General features: G+C 38.6%; 1 protein-coding gene across 3 annotated transcripts in view; it reads left to right on the forward strand.

Annotated features, from left to right (window-relative positions):
• The window catches only part of FAM149B1 (family with sequence similarity 149 member B1), a 21,947-nt gene extending 7,112 nt beyond the window's left edge, over positions 1–14,835 (forward strand). Inside the window, exons 7-15 of one of the 3 annotated variants that reach the window (XM_074958986.1) lie at positions 1,888–2,075; positions 3,070–3,203; positions 3,851–3,904; positions 4,433–4,545; positions 5,610–5,834; positions 8,296–8,422; positions 8,842–8,967; positions 10,121–10,202; positions 13,545–14,835. In XM_074958986.1, coding sequence (XP_074815087.1) covers positions 1,888–2,075; positions 3,070–3,203; positions 3,851–3,904; positions 4,433–4,545; positions 5,610–5,834; positions 8,296–8,422; positions 8,842–8,967; positions 10,121–10,202; positions 13,545–13,621 — 1,126 coding nt within the window. In that variant the 3' untranslated portion in view covers positions 13,622–14,835. Of the gene's footprint in view, positions 1–1,887; positions 2,082–3,069; positions 3,204–3,850; positions 3,905–4,432; positions 4,546–5,609; positions 5,835–8,295; positions 8,423–8,841; positions 8,968–10,120; positions 10,203–13,544 lie in introns of all 3 variants that reach the window. The other 2 variants (XM_074958987.1, XM_074958988.1) reach the window with 2 other exon arrangements.
• Positions 14,836–16,431: the final 1,596 nt, after the last annotated feature.

Here is a 16,431-nt window from a genome sequence, read left to right on the forward strand (position 1 = left end):
GCTAGTACTTAGGTAGTATTACACCTTTCCACCTCCATAAGAGCAATTTAAGTTGTTCTGGATTCACGATTTATGAGAAAATAGTTTACATTTGTTTCCATCAAAAGAAGGAAATTAAGAGTGTCAGTTGGAAACACCACTTAATTTTGTACAACTTGCCTAATGGAAACAAAAGTAAGTAAGAAATCTGTATGACCTGTTGGTTTGTTAGTTGGTCACAAGTTAACTAGTTTGAAAAAACAAAGTCACACTCATCAGATCATGAGTTTCTGATTGGTGTATAGCAGTGGTTTTCAAACTTTTTAGGCTGGGTACTCCTTTCCAAATAATGTAGTCTACTGCATATCCCCATCTGAGATAGGTAGAGGCGACACGTAGGGGAGGCTAACGCGCCCTTCCCCCACCCCCTGCCAGATTTCTGCCTTCCATTTAGCAACAGCTTCTAGAGCTTTTCAAACTATGGAGCGCGCCCTCTTGGGGGGCGCAGGGGAACATTCAGGGGGACGGACAGTGACGCCAGGTGGCTCAGGCCAGCCCCGTGCCACAGGACTCGGGGAGGGAGCACCATCTCCGCCCGTTGACTCACCTCAGTGGGCCACCCATCCTGTCTGTGTTGAAGGGTGCAACCAAAAACCGTAACTCAAAGGGGGCCCCCTAAACATTCCTATGTGCCCGCCTAGGGGGGCGTACCCCACAATTTGAAAACATCTGTACAAAGAAATGCATCCTCCGCCATTACATGATTTTTCTCATGTACCCATAGGGGTACAGCTACTCCAGTTTGAAAACCACTGTATGGCAAGTGCTGACCAAGCCAGTAGGAGATGAGTATTGCAGTGAACAAACAGCAGAGAATTCTGTAAGGTATTAAGAAGTCAGTATAGAAAGCTCCTTTAATGCTGGCCCTTCCTTATCTTCAAAATGTATAGCTTTTTATGTTAAATATTAAATAGAAGATATTGATGCTGTAAAAAATAGATGCTGAAATATTTTTTATTCTGTGTCAGCATGTGAAATCTTTTGGCTGACCCATCATGTTCTTGAATGCAGCAGATATTTCCTGGGCTTCAGAACTCAGTACACGTCCTGTCTTGTGGAAGATCCTGCAGCTGGGGTCTCTTGCTGCCCCTGAGCTTTCTTTTTCTATCTTTTAAATAAAAGAGCTTTATTTCTTTTTAATTCTCTGAAATTAAGTTGGTTCTGTATTCTAAGTATTTGGTGGCTGTTAGGTCAACAGACAGGAAATGCTACTAAACAACTGCAGTTAGTTGCCAAAATTAGAGACTTCGTAGTGATGTGCCTTGCAAGACTGCTGCCTAGTGGGGAGATGAATAAAGATAATAGTCCCGCTGGAAGCCAAAGTACTCAAATTGTAAATATCAATATATATTTTTATATAGCACTTTTTATTCTTGAATCTCAAAGCGCTTTACAAAGGAGGATAAAAATCATTATACTAATTTTACAGATCAGAAAATCAAGGCACAGAGAGGTAAAGTGATTTACTGAATATCACACAGATCAGTGGCAGACTCTGAAATATATTCTCATGTCAGTGCTGTATCCACAGAAGTGTGCTGCCTCCAATACTAGAGTCAGTGGGTTATCTGCTCTTATTTGTTGAGTGCACTGCCACCCCTCAACAGACAGTAATCTGTGAGAAATACGCCATTTCTGTTGAAGTCATTTCTTGTAATCATGCAGCCAGCTGTCCTGACCCATTTTAACTTAAAAGGAAATAGAACCAAAGTCTAACAGAGGTGCACGTATGTAAAAGACATATAACCAGCCATTTAAAACATTAAATGATTACAACAAGAATGCAAAGGATAGAGAAAGCAGTTTGTTTAAGTCAAGATAGAAATCTTGTTCACCCTCTCTTTACAGGGAAGAAGAGTTGCATGAAAGGAAAATGGGACTCTCATCTGACAGACAGAAATTAGGTTTCCCTCCTATATCTCCATGTTACTGCATGAAGGATGCTGTGCTCACGTATGTGTTTGATGATGTGTGGAGTGAAGTCCTGGGCTCTGTGGAGGAGTTAATCTGCCGGCACTGGGAAGGATCAGTCTCCGGTAAGGGTCAGTGTTGAAACAAAATTTGAAATGGATGTAATACTGTGATGCTCTCTTTAAAAAGGGTTCAGAGTAGCAGCCGTGTTAGTCTGTATTTGCAAAAAGAAAAGGAGTACTTGTGGCACCTTAGAGACTAACAAATTTATTTGAGCATAAGCTTACAGCTCACAAAAGCTTATGCTCAAATAAATTTGTTAGTCTCTAAGGTGCCATAAGTACTCCTTTTCTCTTTAAAAAGAATACTCTTTGGAGTGCTTAAAATTAGTAAGCCTTAGCCTCGTAGGATATAATGTATTTCTGGAGGCAATATTTGTACATTAAATCATACTTTAAAGAGTGGTTGTCAATACTTTTTATTACTTAGTATACTTTTTATACCTTCCATAGTTTCCAATATTATTTTAGAATCCTATAAATAACACTTGTCGCTCTGTTCCATTTGGGAAACACTATTTGTCTTCCCACTACCCAAAAATAATCAGTTCACTAGTGTCTTTGATAACCACACAGGTTTGAGGTACACTTATTTCATCTTTTGGTTAGCTGCTGTCCTGCATGATCAGAGCAGAGATATTGCAGTAATGTATTGGTAGTGTTTTGTTTTTGTTTCTTTAAAGAGCAGTGAATGGGGTAAATTGAAAATTAAAAAATATTTTAGATAGTATTCCCCACCACATTATATTTTCAAGGGATTTTAAAATTTGTAGTTGATATTACTCTTTAAACAACGTATAATCTGCCTGCCTGTGAGAAAAATCATGGAATGAAATAAAAGAGAGACATATTTTGGTGATGACCCTTTAAAGACAACACAGTACCTTGATTTTTCAACTTGATGAGACATGAATTTAACAATATTAAGCAGAGTTAAACACCTGAGTGAAATCTATCAAAAAAGAGCCTAAAATCTTTGGATTCAAAGTATTGCCCATAAAAGTGGCAATGCTGATAATTTGTAATGATGTGGATTCTCCACTCTTCTTGTTTTGCATAGATGATGAGAAAAATGTCATAACTGCAGAAACAGTGAGAATGGATCCTGGAAGCCCTTTTCTACAGTTTGAACCTCTGCCATTGGTGTTACCACGAGTGCCACAAGCTAAAATGCCCTCCATCACCTCAAATTTGGTAAGCTCTACTGGCCAAGTGGTTAAGGTTGAGTTCGAGTAACACTGCCTGGCCAGAGAGGCTAAAGTTTTCTAGAGGGAGATTTGTGTGTTGACCTCTTCTTAAAATTAGACACATGATCACTAACTGCCCTTTCTAAAACTTTAGTTTTGTTATGCCTCACAGTCACAATTGTTTTTTATCCCTGTTTTGCTGCTTTAAATTTTGTTGTTGTTTTTGTAGTATCATTTGTAATGTACCAAGGTACGGTGAGTTTTGGATGGTAATGGTGTAAACTCTTTCCATACTTAACATTGCTTGAGTTATATTGTGAGGTTCTGATTACTGTGCACAAGAGATGTCCTAGTCACTGTCAGCCCAGCCATTTCCAAGGTCATTAGAAACTAGAGATTAGAGTCTAGTCTCTGTGAAGTGGTAAGTGACTCTACATTTAAAACATGATTTAAAAAAAAAAATTTTTTTTAGATACTGATTCTGGCCCTGCATGTTCTACTTTAGGATTAGATGTCCCTAAAGTGGCAAGCACCAAAAATGTTATCTATATTCCATCAGTTTTTAATTCCATTCTTTCCTTTTTATTTCTTTCTTCCCACTTTTCCTGTATAATCCTCTACCTCTTCCTCATGTTTGCCTTATTGTATGTGTAGTGCCCACAACCCAGATGTAGCCGCAAAACCAAAAAGAGGAGAAAATCACCTCAAGTATGTATGCTGGAGAGATTAAAGCTCTATTGTTCTTACTATTGGTGTCATTGTGGTGGGTGGAATTTGCCATTTTTCCAGATCAGCCTGAGTTACAAGGAGAGGATTTTCCAGTTTTGTTCTTGACATAAAAGAAGTGCCCAACACATTGTAAAGTGAGATCATAAAGATTCTCCGACAGTAGTTACTTATATCACACTCATTTGTGCACCATGTCACAAGATTGTTTCCTGCAAATGAAAGCCTCAGTTGTGAAGCTGTAAGTACAATATATAGTATAGTACAGTAGTATATATTTTTATTTTAAAATATCTGCTAAGTGCCATCATTTGCAAGACCAAGCTTCAACTGTTATTTATAGGATACTTAGCTAAAATATGAGAATGATGTATATGAATATACTCTGCTTTGGTTGGAAGCATTCAGCTTCTGTTGTTTTCCAGTGATTATTTGGTAAGGGCAAGAACATAGGTGAGTGTATGTATCATCATCATGTCAAAAGTAAATCTATTTTTTTCTGATTTACAGATAAATGTCTCTCAAGGATCAAGTGGTGGCCCTCAACAAAATCTGAATGGTTTGATGGTGATACATGGGATGCACTTACAACAAAGGAATCTGCCTCTAATAGACAAAATATTGTAAGAGTAGTAGCTTTTTGTCTTCGTAGTACTGTAGTAAAGTTGAGCTCTTTATTGCTGGGAAAGAAGAATGTATTGAGATTAAACCCAGTGTCAAGGAAATTAATCTCCCATAGTGTAAGCAGCGGTTCTCAATTATTTTCTCACCTATTTATCTGTTCTCAGTGATGCAATATATTTACTACACTTGCACATGACTAATTTTAAGCTTCTGTGTAAACCCACTGGGACTACTCACATGATTAAAGTTAGGCACATGCTTAAATACCTTGCTGAATCAGGATCTATGATTTCATCAGGGTAGCCAATATACCATAGTCTGGATCTGTAACAAGCCTGCTGTTTCATATATTGAGTCTCTATTAAAGAAAGGCCCCTCTTGCCAAATGGCAAATTGTGTGGTGGTTTTGTGACATGCAACAGATGGAACAAGCAAACTCAACACCTTTTTGTTTCTGATTTAAATATGATTTCAACTTGGTCTACAGAGATGAAAGATTAATGTACTAACCCATTAAGACATCTAATCCCAAACTTTTAAAATTTCTTTTTTTAATATGGCTAGTTTATCACTTAGTGAGCTGTGGTCTGAATCACAACTGGTACTAGCTGGCATAGCTTTTGTCATCCTGAAGAGGACAATGACAGGTTGAATGGAATTGGAAACTAAAGTGCCCTCTTATCCCTAGAGATAGACCTGTTTGGTCTGGTCTGAGGCACAAAGCCAAGGATGTTAGGGTTTAGCTTACATTGCTACTCTCTATGTTGTTGCTGCATTTGTTCTGTGAATAATAGTAATTCTTCCATTTCTATTCTCTTCAGTCTGGAACATTTCATGATGATTAAAAATAAAGCCTAACTCCTTTCTTTCTGTTCCTTGCCCTATTCCTTGGTAGCACAGCCCTCCGTGACATCTTATATAATGGTATCAAAAGTGTACCAACTTTATCAGTATATAATGTTGCTATTGTAATTTTCAGACAAGGACTGTGCTAACAGTATGAAATCTGTCATAATGACCATGTTTATGTATGTTTCATTTGGTTCCTTGATTCTGTTGTTAGGGATCTGGATGACAAACCACTATTGAGGCCAGGCTCCAGTTCCATCCTCTCAACAAGAATTCGACCAAATCGCACTCTAGAGCTCAGTACGTCTTCTCTGTCATATTCTGCTCATTCTGCTAGAAGACGCAACCCACCACCACGCACCCTGCATCCCATCAACACTAACCACTCTCGTTCTGGGACACCAAGATCCATGGATGAAGTCATCAGGGGAACACGACTGTATGTTTAAAAACCAGTTTTTCACTCTACAAATTATTATAACCAATGGTTTATAGAACCGAGTACATGTAAAGTGAAAAAGCTGTCAAATGGAGACAGTATCTATGATTTTTTTATTAAAAAAAATATAATTGCAAGTTAAATCACTGTCTCCTGAGAAAGCTGAAACTGCTACATTTCCTAAAACTGATGTAACATTTTAGCTGCAACCTAGGTTTCTGAAAATTGCCTAAGCATGTGATGCTGTGCATTGCTGTATAAGAGAGACTACATCCCTATAAGCTTTCAAGCAACTGGAGAGCAAACTTAATTTTATTAATTGCTGCCTTGGAGAGAGGAGGAGAGTTGCATGTAAAGATGTACAATATGATAGCTACAGAGGATGCTAATCTTAGTGAGTCTGTTCCAAAGCCCACTGAAGTCAGTGGAAAGACTCCCATTGACCTCAATGGGCTTTGGATCAAATCTAGAATGAAATTATTTTCATTTTCCTCTAGTCTTTTGCCTGCATCCAAAACAGACTTTTACACTTTGAAAGCAGCTGAGTCACCCTGGAGTGCGAGTACCAAGAGCTGGCTCTTCTGGATTTAGAAATGACATGCCAAAATGCATCATTCTGGGAAGCCACAAGTACCAAAAGTCTCTAATTGATTTCTGATGCTTCTGGTACCTGTGACAATCCAGAATGATATATTGTGCAGCATTGCTAGTAAACCCAGAAGAGTCACTGGATTTCACAGACCCTAAAAATGTTTTGTTTAGAAAGGTGAATTAAAGTTTCTTTCTCTGTTGAATGTCCTTTGCAGGCAGGCTAGTGGCAGAATTCTGCATGTTTCTGGAACTGACTTGACTTTTCCATCTATATTTAAGAATTGACTCGTGTTCTTTTAATCTCATCCAATCTAGCCTGTCTTCTCTACATTTTTTTTTAGATGTTGTCATTATTACCAACTCAGCTGTAAATTACTTAATAGATGATTCTCCTTTTTCCTTCCAATGTCTTGTAATGTCTCTCTTCGCTATTCTCAGACCCAGAGATTCATTTCACAGTTCTTGAATTACCCCCTTTATTCTTGGCATATATACTAAATGCATACAGTGGGTTCCAGGGAGAGGTATTAAAAAATTTGGTTATGTTTTCAAGCTCTTGTAACACATAATTCCAGAATGTCCTCCCAATCTGGCAATCTCAGAATGTATGCATATAATACCCAATACCAATAATACCCAATACTGAATATCTTCAATACTTATCTCATAAATGGACTCTATTCGCATATAAATTGCAGTATTTTCAGAGCAGAATACCTATTTTACAACTTTCTACTTCTGTTTGCACATTTGTAGTTATTCCTTAAACTCTCAGATTATTAATACAAATATTATGTAGATTTAAACATCACAATTAAATAAATTTTAAAGCAGAATAGTTAAAAATCATTTCCCTTTTTGCTTACTTGTCAAGACTTAAATTTTGTGTCTCCTCTGCAATAGTTGCTAATTAATCATCACTCAGACCTCAGAGAAGCCAAGGAGTGCTGCTCCCTGTCTTGTTTTAGATGTCATTGATTCCATCAACTTTGTAATATAAATACTGAATTTGCCTTTTGTTGGGTAGAAAGCTTCTGAGTTCACCTTCTTAAAAAAAGGATTTGCTCTTAACAAGCCTTTTACAACTTACCTTTTTGTTCCTGTAATGAAGTAATGAAGTAGAATTTGTGAGATCACAGTTAGTGATTTCATAGACAAGCAGGATGAGAAACAGAGCTGTGCGGGACAATCTCTTGCTAAAACACACATTTCAGCAAAAACAACGAGGAGTCCTTGTGGCACCTTAGAGACAAAAATTTATTTGGGCATAAGCTTTCGTGGGCTAGAACCCACTTCATCAGATGCACGTAGCAGGTATATAGACACAGTACATGAAAAGATGGGAGTTACCTTACTGTCTCAATGTCATAGCTAGGTCTGAAACGTATCTGGGAGGGATCTAGCAATAAGTAATTATGTGCTGCTGGAGCTGGGCTCCTGTTACCTTTCCCATGACCTTGCTTAGGGTTGTGAAGATCTGAGATGTAGTGTAACTGCTGAGACCATTGGTATTTTGACCATTGACTGGACCATAGCATACCTCAGGGTCTCTGGAAGGTTTCCCTTCCCAAGGGGTACATTGACAAAATGCATGAAGAGCAATCCCAAGCCTACTAACAAGGGAATACAAGAAATTACTGGCTAAAACAATTTTGTAACTTTTAAAAAATAATTTCAAGTTTATGCCAGTGCAGTGCTCGCCCTTGAAGCCCAGTTCTCCTATACTCTCCACACAACAACCCAGCGTCTTAAATTAAAATTCTGCATGTGTTGTCCTGAGTTTTATTGTTTCATTTGCTTTAGCTCACATCAGTCTCATAATCTCTGGTATTAATGTATATTTTTGGTTGTTGGTGGTGGCGGAATCCAGTCCTACTGCACATGACCAGCTGTTCTCACCCTCCTTAATGCCCTTGAGCCGAAATAATCTTCTGCCACCTATTAGTACTGCTGACGTTGTGGAACACTTGAACACCGTGGGATCCCAAAGGCAAACGGTAACCTCCCAATTTGTATGTCATATGAAAACACATTTAATTATATTCTTTGGAAACGAGAGACATGTTAAAGTTGAATTTATCTCACAACAGATTGCATTGGCAAATTCAAGAATTCTTTATTGTATTTTTATTTTTGGTTTATATTTTTGTTGTTATCCAAATTATCCTGATGTTCTTAGAAGTTCTTCCTCATAGTTATGATAATAAAATACTGTAATACAAAAATAAGATCATGAGTTTTGACCAACAAACTGGAACAAAGTTGAGTGCTTTTCAGACCCAGTGAAAGTAGGAACCATTTTCTGTTTCCTGTGAAGATGCTCATAGATGATTAGACTCTGATTCCAAGATTTTATCTTTAAAGTAGTCACAATCAAAAACAGTCTGATTGTTAATTTTCCTGTACTTTGATGTAGGATCCCCGAGGGAATTCCAGTCGAGCTCAGAGTGCAATGGAAGATGAGATTAACCATCAGCAGCCACAGGAGAGGCTTTTCTTACCTGATCATTTCTCCAGGCCTAATACAACACATTCATTTTGGGTAAAAAGTGGCAAATGTATCCAAATAGTATGTAGATCCAGAGAGATTGTTTGGTAGATTTTGCTTTAGCTGTTAGCATTTATAAATACTTAATGGAGAACTGGATGGCTCAAGTGATTGGTACAGAACCTTTAAGTCCTAAATCCCCATTTCAAATCTGCCCAGGTTGGTAGATGTAAAGTTGTTTGGCACCTGTGAAATGACAATGTGGACTCAGTCCAGTTCCTAGAGGTTAAGTGTCCATGCCTCCAAATTTCCCACAACCAGCTCTCTTTATTGTCAGTATTTTCAGCTATTCGAACTACACTCTTCTCCTTAGAGATGATCCTTCCAGAACAAGTTTGAGGTATATTGTGGAGAAGCTTGTACTGCTCTTGAACGAAATTTGACTTTAATCTTCAGAGTTTTTCAAGCCAGTATCTTTCATAAGAATTACACTCATGAAGAAATGGGGAAGAAAAAAATGCTTTGCTTTGTAAACTTAAAGGACTTGTTGGGCTATCTACTCAACCTCCTGCATAACTGAAGGATAGTTTTCTTAAGTTTCCTGAACAACCCCATATTATTTGTAAAATCCCTACAGTTCAATTTCATTATCAGATGCTGCTGTATAGCTCTTTATTTTAAAATTTACTGGGGAACAGTCTGGCTGGCTTCTTGTCCCAGCTTTAACTAGCACAGCTCATGATTTTCATGTATAGTTTTGGCATTGCTGAATTACTAATTAGGAACACTTGGGCTTCCTATCTTGAAACTTAAATAGTTTCAGAAACTGAAATAATGATAATGAATGGCTAAAGAGTCCTGTGGGGCACCTTATAGACTAACAGACGTATTGGAGCATAAGCTTTCGTGAATACCCACTTCATCAGATGCATGAATGGCTAGTGATGCTTCCAAGTAATATATAGTAGATTGGGGGAAGGAGTGTGGACAGGAGTGTGGTGTCTTCTGTCCAATTTAACACAAGGGAGAACAACCTCAAGATATTAATCTTTGTATATTAGGCTCATATAGTATACTCATGAGGTCTGGAGTTACTGGGCTACATTAAAAGTGTTCTGTTTTAATAAAATTCTTGGTATTGGGACTTTGCCATTTTTAAAAATCCTGTTACTGCAAGTATTCAAAACTAGTTCACCTTATCTTTCAGCCGGATCCACAGTATCGCCGTTCTTGCACAGTTATTGATTATGCGAATCAAACCCGGACCAGTAGAGGATCAGCAGGCACAGGTACATGCAATATTTTGACTGAAATAATAATAATCGCTGTGATGTGGGGTATTTGCTGCTTTCATATCACGTCACTTAAGTTATATCTGCAACATGAACAGAAAACCTCTATTAATAAATTTATTTTATATTTGATTTATTCTTCTGATCTACTATTATACAAAGTTTCACAGATATGGGGCTTGTGTGGTTTTTCCTCCTGCCATATGTAACAGTTTAAATAATTCAAAGGACTTTTTACACTGTGGACCTTGATCCTTCTCCTATTAAAATACATGGAAATTGACTGAAGTGAAAGAAAGATCAAGTACTATATGTGTGAAATTCAAGGTTATGTTTTTCTATAGGTTCTGGTTCACTATGTGTGTTCCTTGCCTATATTAAAAGCTGCGCTGGTTTAACTGAAAGTCAATGTAGTTGAATCAAGGTGGCAAAATCCCTATAGGGATACTTTCACATCAGTTTAAACCCCATACATCAATTTAGCTTCATTTGACTTGTAACCCAATTAAGCTGAATACACACACACACTCTCTCTCTCAAAATCCACTTTTAGTTAAACCAGTGCAGCTTCTAAATGTAGACGAGGTTTTGCATGGGGAGGGGAGGGGATGAATTTAGTGGCAGATAATATGCATTCCCTAGCCTGAACTGCCCTACTGTTCTGGAAATGCTAATGATACAATCTTTAACTTTTAAAACAAAGCCATTCTTATATGCTTCAGATACAACCCCCACTACCATTTTGTGACTTAGCAGCAGGGTACACGAAGCGGTGTGTGTGCAACTGCACTTTTGCCATAGAAATCATCGAGGGAGGGAGGCCTCTTGTCTCCATCAACTCTTGCTTCAGAGATCTCAGGATTACTGTAGGGAGGATGTCAGTCATCGTACTATGCAATTACACAGCACTAAAAATCAGTTAACCAAATCTATACAGGTTTCAGAGTAACAGCCGTGTTAGTCTGTATTTGCAAAAAGAAAAGGAGTACTTGTGGCACCTTAGAGACTAACCAATTTATTTGAGCATAAGCTTTCGAGAGCTACAGCTCATGATGCATCCGATGAAGTGAGCTGTAGCTCACGAAAGCTTATGCTCGAATAAATTGGTTAGTCTCTAAGGTGCCACAAGTACTCCTTTTCTTTTTGCAAATCTATAAAGTATATATTGTTTTCAGGTATGGCTGGGTTGTTTACATTGGAAAATGGTCTGATTGTAAATCCTTAAGTGGGATAAGCTTTTCACCTCCAACGCAAAACCCATCCTCTGTATCTATTTTAATACTGGAATGTTTATTACTCTACAGATTCTATTAACATAAGAGTGAGGGGAATCACATTAGGGATATCTAGTTCTTCCTGTATTAGTTCTTTTCACCATCATGCTCTGGGTCATTCTTTTGATGAGGAGAGAGATCGTCCTCCATTGGGTAAGAAATGAGGCAGGAGACTTGAGAACTGTTAAATGTTCTTGGTGCGTTTGTATCTGATAGTTGTTGGTCTGTCAGATTCCTAGTAGATAGGTGTTAGGATGGTATTTATTATCTGAGCTGGTATCAGACATGCCAAACCCATGGAAAAAATGCAGAAATTGGGCTTGTTTTTGGCTTAATTGGCTTGTTGGCTAGTTTTTGGCTTGTTGCTTCTTTTTTTTTGGTTGGCTCCTGGTAAGCAGGGGCAAGTGGGGAGAGTGTCAGGGGTGCACAGCGGGCCCACCCCAGTCCCAGAGTGCACGCTGGGAAGATTAGTCACGTAGAGTGTTGGGGTTCTTAGGGATTGGTTTGTTTTGGCCTTGTTTTGAAATGGGATTAGCGTGATTTTTGGCTTATTGTGAAAATCGGAGTGCTTATTTACTGCGTGAAAGTAGGCAACTGTGGCTGGTATCCTTGTCAATGATTGAACAGTCAGAGAGAGCATCTGATGGTTCCTTCAGCTCAGTGTTGAAGCACATGGTTGGGGGGAAAAAGAGGGGATGGGTGGAGAATTGAACTGTTGCTGTCTGTTGTGTGTACTATTAGAAAGCTCTTAGAGGTTGCCCCTTTCTGGTGGAATTCTTGAGTCCCATGATTTGTGGTGTTAACTCTAATAAGGCATAATTTTCCCTCCTTCAGAATCAGTGGAATAGAGTGCAGTGAAGCAGCCACTCACTCAGCTAGTGAGCACAGCAGAAACCAGCCCAAGAAGGGATAGCAACAGGAAGGGTCTGGCATATAAATTCTCCAGGAACGAAATGCACACCAACTTGCTTTATCTCCCCTACTCAGTTCTGGACTGGGGTGGAGGGAGGGTATTAAACACTTTAAACAGCACGTTACTGTGCAGCAAGCCAGGTTGTGAAGCTACAGTGCACTAGCTTACCATGCAGTAACACCCTGTGTGGACATTGATATAGTGCACTTCAAGTAGTAGTGTGCCAAGCCAATGTCCAGGACTTTATGCTCCTTAGCAGGACATTGTGTGATATGACAAACTGCTGTGATTTAAAATCTTACCCTGGCTTGCCACACAGTAAACTTGCCATGTAGACAAGCCCTAAGGGCACAAGTATGCATGTGTTTCTCCCTCCCCTCCAAGCCTCCAGGGAATCAGCTCCTTCTCAGGCCAAGCTCCCCTCAACTCCTCCTCTCCCCTTGCTGCCAGACTTTGTAGAGAGCACAGACCAGGAGCCTCAGTACTTAACCCCACCATTATCAGAGTATCTGAATAGGGCTCAGGCTGGAGAGTGCTCAAGGGCATCTCTGAGTGGAACATAGAGGAAGGAACTAGGATGCATGATCTAGCATCAAGAAAGAAAAGGGAAATTGGTGCCTGAATGGTATGTTTTATGTACATTTCACACTGATTTTTCAAGCTGAAACATCCATAGCCAAAGTGAGTATTGCCTACTATGCTTAGAAGACAGACGAAAAGAAGAAACTATCTTAAGTCATGATGGGTTTGTTTTTTTTTGTCAGTTTTGTGAGTTGGTTTCTCATGATTTTTTAGGATGGTAAATATTAGACTCTCCTGTACTCATGCTGGTACTTTTCACACGCACTGGAATTTATCAAGTATTCTTAGTACAAAGCTTCTTTGATGCATCATGTCACAGAACATTCCACAATAATACAGCAGCTACTTTCAACCAAGGATTTTCATACCTTTCTTACCTCCAGAAAGTTTCATAAAAGGCATATTTTATTATTGAACATAATCAGCCTTGGTTTTTAAAATGAAGATACTGCCATTGCTAATAAATAAATTAAAGCATATTTTAACATTGAAAAAGTGGATATATATAGTTTTGGTATTTAAGACTTCTAGCAGATACTAAAATTGATGTTTTACCTAATCTTTATGTAGTAGGTCTTCAGCTACAGGGTTCTGTAAGAGCTCACAGCAGAGGTGGATCAGTTACAAGAAGCAGACAAGCATTGTAATGGGTAATGAACAAGGATCCATCCCTCACCATGATGCAGTGAGCACAGCTGGACACTCATGAAAGTGTTGAATCTCAGCAATATTAAACTTGTTTACAGAAGAATTTAAGAACATCTTCATGAAGGATCTTATTTTTGTATGTTATATTTTTAAAAAGCAGCTGCCAAAGACTACAGGGTACTCAGCATATTTCAGTTTTCTTCCTGTAGACCAGGTTTTGCTATTCTGGTGAACACTAAGGCTTGTACCCTAAAAGTCTACCAATTTTTCCACTAAACCACTGCTAATATTTTTCATATTAAAAAGGACTATTGGCTCAGGACTCCTTGGTTCCTGTTACTGCAGCAGGGGCACTACTGGAACAGTTGCCTAACTTTGTGAAAGACTATTGCACTTTTCACAGCAATCTATTTACTATATAAAAGGATTTAAAAAAAAAAAAACTTAATTACTATGTTGATATTTCTGGCACGATTTCTCTATTAAAAATGAGTAGACTTATTGCACACAGTGCTGCCTGTACAACTGTGGTGAACAGGTAATTTGGACAAACTGTGGATCCTACGGTGAGAACACCAGCTACAACAACAGTTGCATAAAATAAGGTAACAAATAAAGAAATCTTGTGCTTCCACATTTGCTAATTTTAACTTGCAGTCTTAACTGTAGCATGCTACTGTCCCTTCCTGTATTATAAACTAATTCTTCTCCACCAGTGACTCAGGCAAGTGTCCTCAAGGGACAAAAGCAATCTTATTTTGCTGAAAATTTATTCCCACACACTACTCAAAGTAAGAGAATCCTTTAAGTATTCTTCTTGATTACATATTTTAAGTAATTTCAGCAGATGGATGTCTCCATTTTGAAACAAATTAGAGTGACTAAAGAAATGTTTCTGTGCACCAGCATCATTCACCATTTCAGTCGCCCAGGAGAGCTTTCTTAGGCACAGACATATTCCGCTTCTGTAAGACAGACATACTGGGATATTTTAGAAACAGTTACCATTAAGACATAAATGTCGCTTATACATTAAATGCAACAGTTTCACAGTAAAGCAGCTAAACTGTAATTCAGTTTAACTACAAACATTATATTCAGGTCTTACTATTAACAGTAAGTGCTAGACTGCAAATATATGTCATAAATTGAGGGGAACCTGTTATTTTTGAACAATAGGTATTCTGCTACAATGTGAAGACAGTTACTTTGAGCAAACTGATTTTTTAATAAAAAAATTGTCACCTTTTATATGCAATTAAAAAGAAGCTTTTCTAAACTTCATCTGTTTGTTTGTAATTTGAAAATACTGAGGAACAGTAGATGTGTTTTGTCAAATGGCTTCATTGTTGCCTACTGAAAATACATACATGATACAAGCTTCATGAAAAGAGACTGAAATGACTATTCCAGGGCACATTTGTTCTTTAGTGGCCACATAAGTCCTATTACCACTAGAAGTTATCTTGCTCAGACAGAGGAAAAAATATCCTTTACAATCATAGTCTGTTAGCAGATGCAGCGATTTAGCCCTCTCTCTCACCAAAAAACAGGTTACAAATTCCACTAACCACTTTGTGTCTTTTAGCAACTTTTTTACTCAGATTTTCCTCCCTCCCCATGCAAAGACCTCACCTCAAAAATTCCTGTTAATGGAAAAGCAGTCCAACCCTCTCCTGTCTTCTTGGTTCAACCATTCTCTGTTCAGAAAAATGAAAGAATAGTGTTGGCAAAAGACTTATGATGGGATAACACGATTTTGGTAATTAATTGATCTTTAACTATTCATGGTAAATAGGCCCAATGGCCTGTGATGGGATGTCAGATAGGGTGGGATCTGAGTTACTACAGAGAATTCTCTCCTGGGTATCTGGCTGGTGAGTCTTGCCCATATGCTCAGGGTTCAGCTGATCGCCATATTTGGGGTTGGGAAGGAATTTTCCTCCAGGGCAGACTGGAAGAGACCCTGGAGGTTTTTCGCCTTCCTCTGTAGCATGGGGCACGGGTCACTTGCTGGAGGATTCTCTGCTCCTTGAAGTCTTTAAACCATGATTTGAGGACTTCGATAGCTCAGACATAGGTGGGAGGTTTTTCACAGGAGTGGGTGGGTGAGATTCTGTGGCCTGCGTTGTGCTGGAGGTCGGACTAGATGATCATAATGGTCCCTTCTGACCTTAGTATCTATGAATCTATTTATATTCCTGTGGTGCTTAGGAGCCATAGTCAGACCACAAGCCCATTGTGCTAGGTGCTGTACAACATGGAACAATCCTTAACAGACATGGGGTTCCCTTCCCTAAGATTTAGTGGTCTTGTCTCAGATGGTTACAGACAGAATGATACACAACACACCAAAGCACCACTGAATTAGCTAAAGGCATTAACTTAAACATGATAGTTACAGGCAATCACTGTCTTTTCCAGGGCACTAAGTGGGCTGTACCAGTTGATTGACCAATTATAACCTCTCTCTAACTGAATCCACACAGTCTACTCATCTTGGTCGCTACAAAGGTTCCTTCCTTTAAGGAAATTAAAATTATCTAAATTAAAACAGTCAAAGTAGTTCAAATCAGGTCATATGGCAACACTGTGTTGGGACCAAAATATTTTTCTCCACCACTCCTCTGTTTGTGATACCCTATTTACACACACAAGACAAATGCAGCTTTGATGGTATTATGGCCCCTAACTAAAGGTACATGTTTGTAGCCTAAGACCAGCAGATACATTACAAAATTGGCCAGAGACCAGCTCTGGAGACTTATTTTTACCAAAATTCAATCATTACAGATACAATTCCTGTGTG

Source organism: Natator depressus, chromosome 7, assembly GCF_965152275.1.
Source record: "Natator depressus isolate rNatDep1 chromosome 7, rNatDep2.hap1, whole genome shotgun sequence".
NCBI classification, from domain to species: Eukaryota; Metazoa; Chordata; order Testudines; family Cheloniidae; genus Natator; species Natator depressus.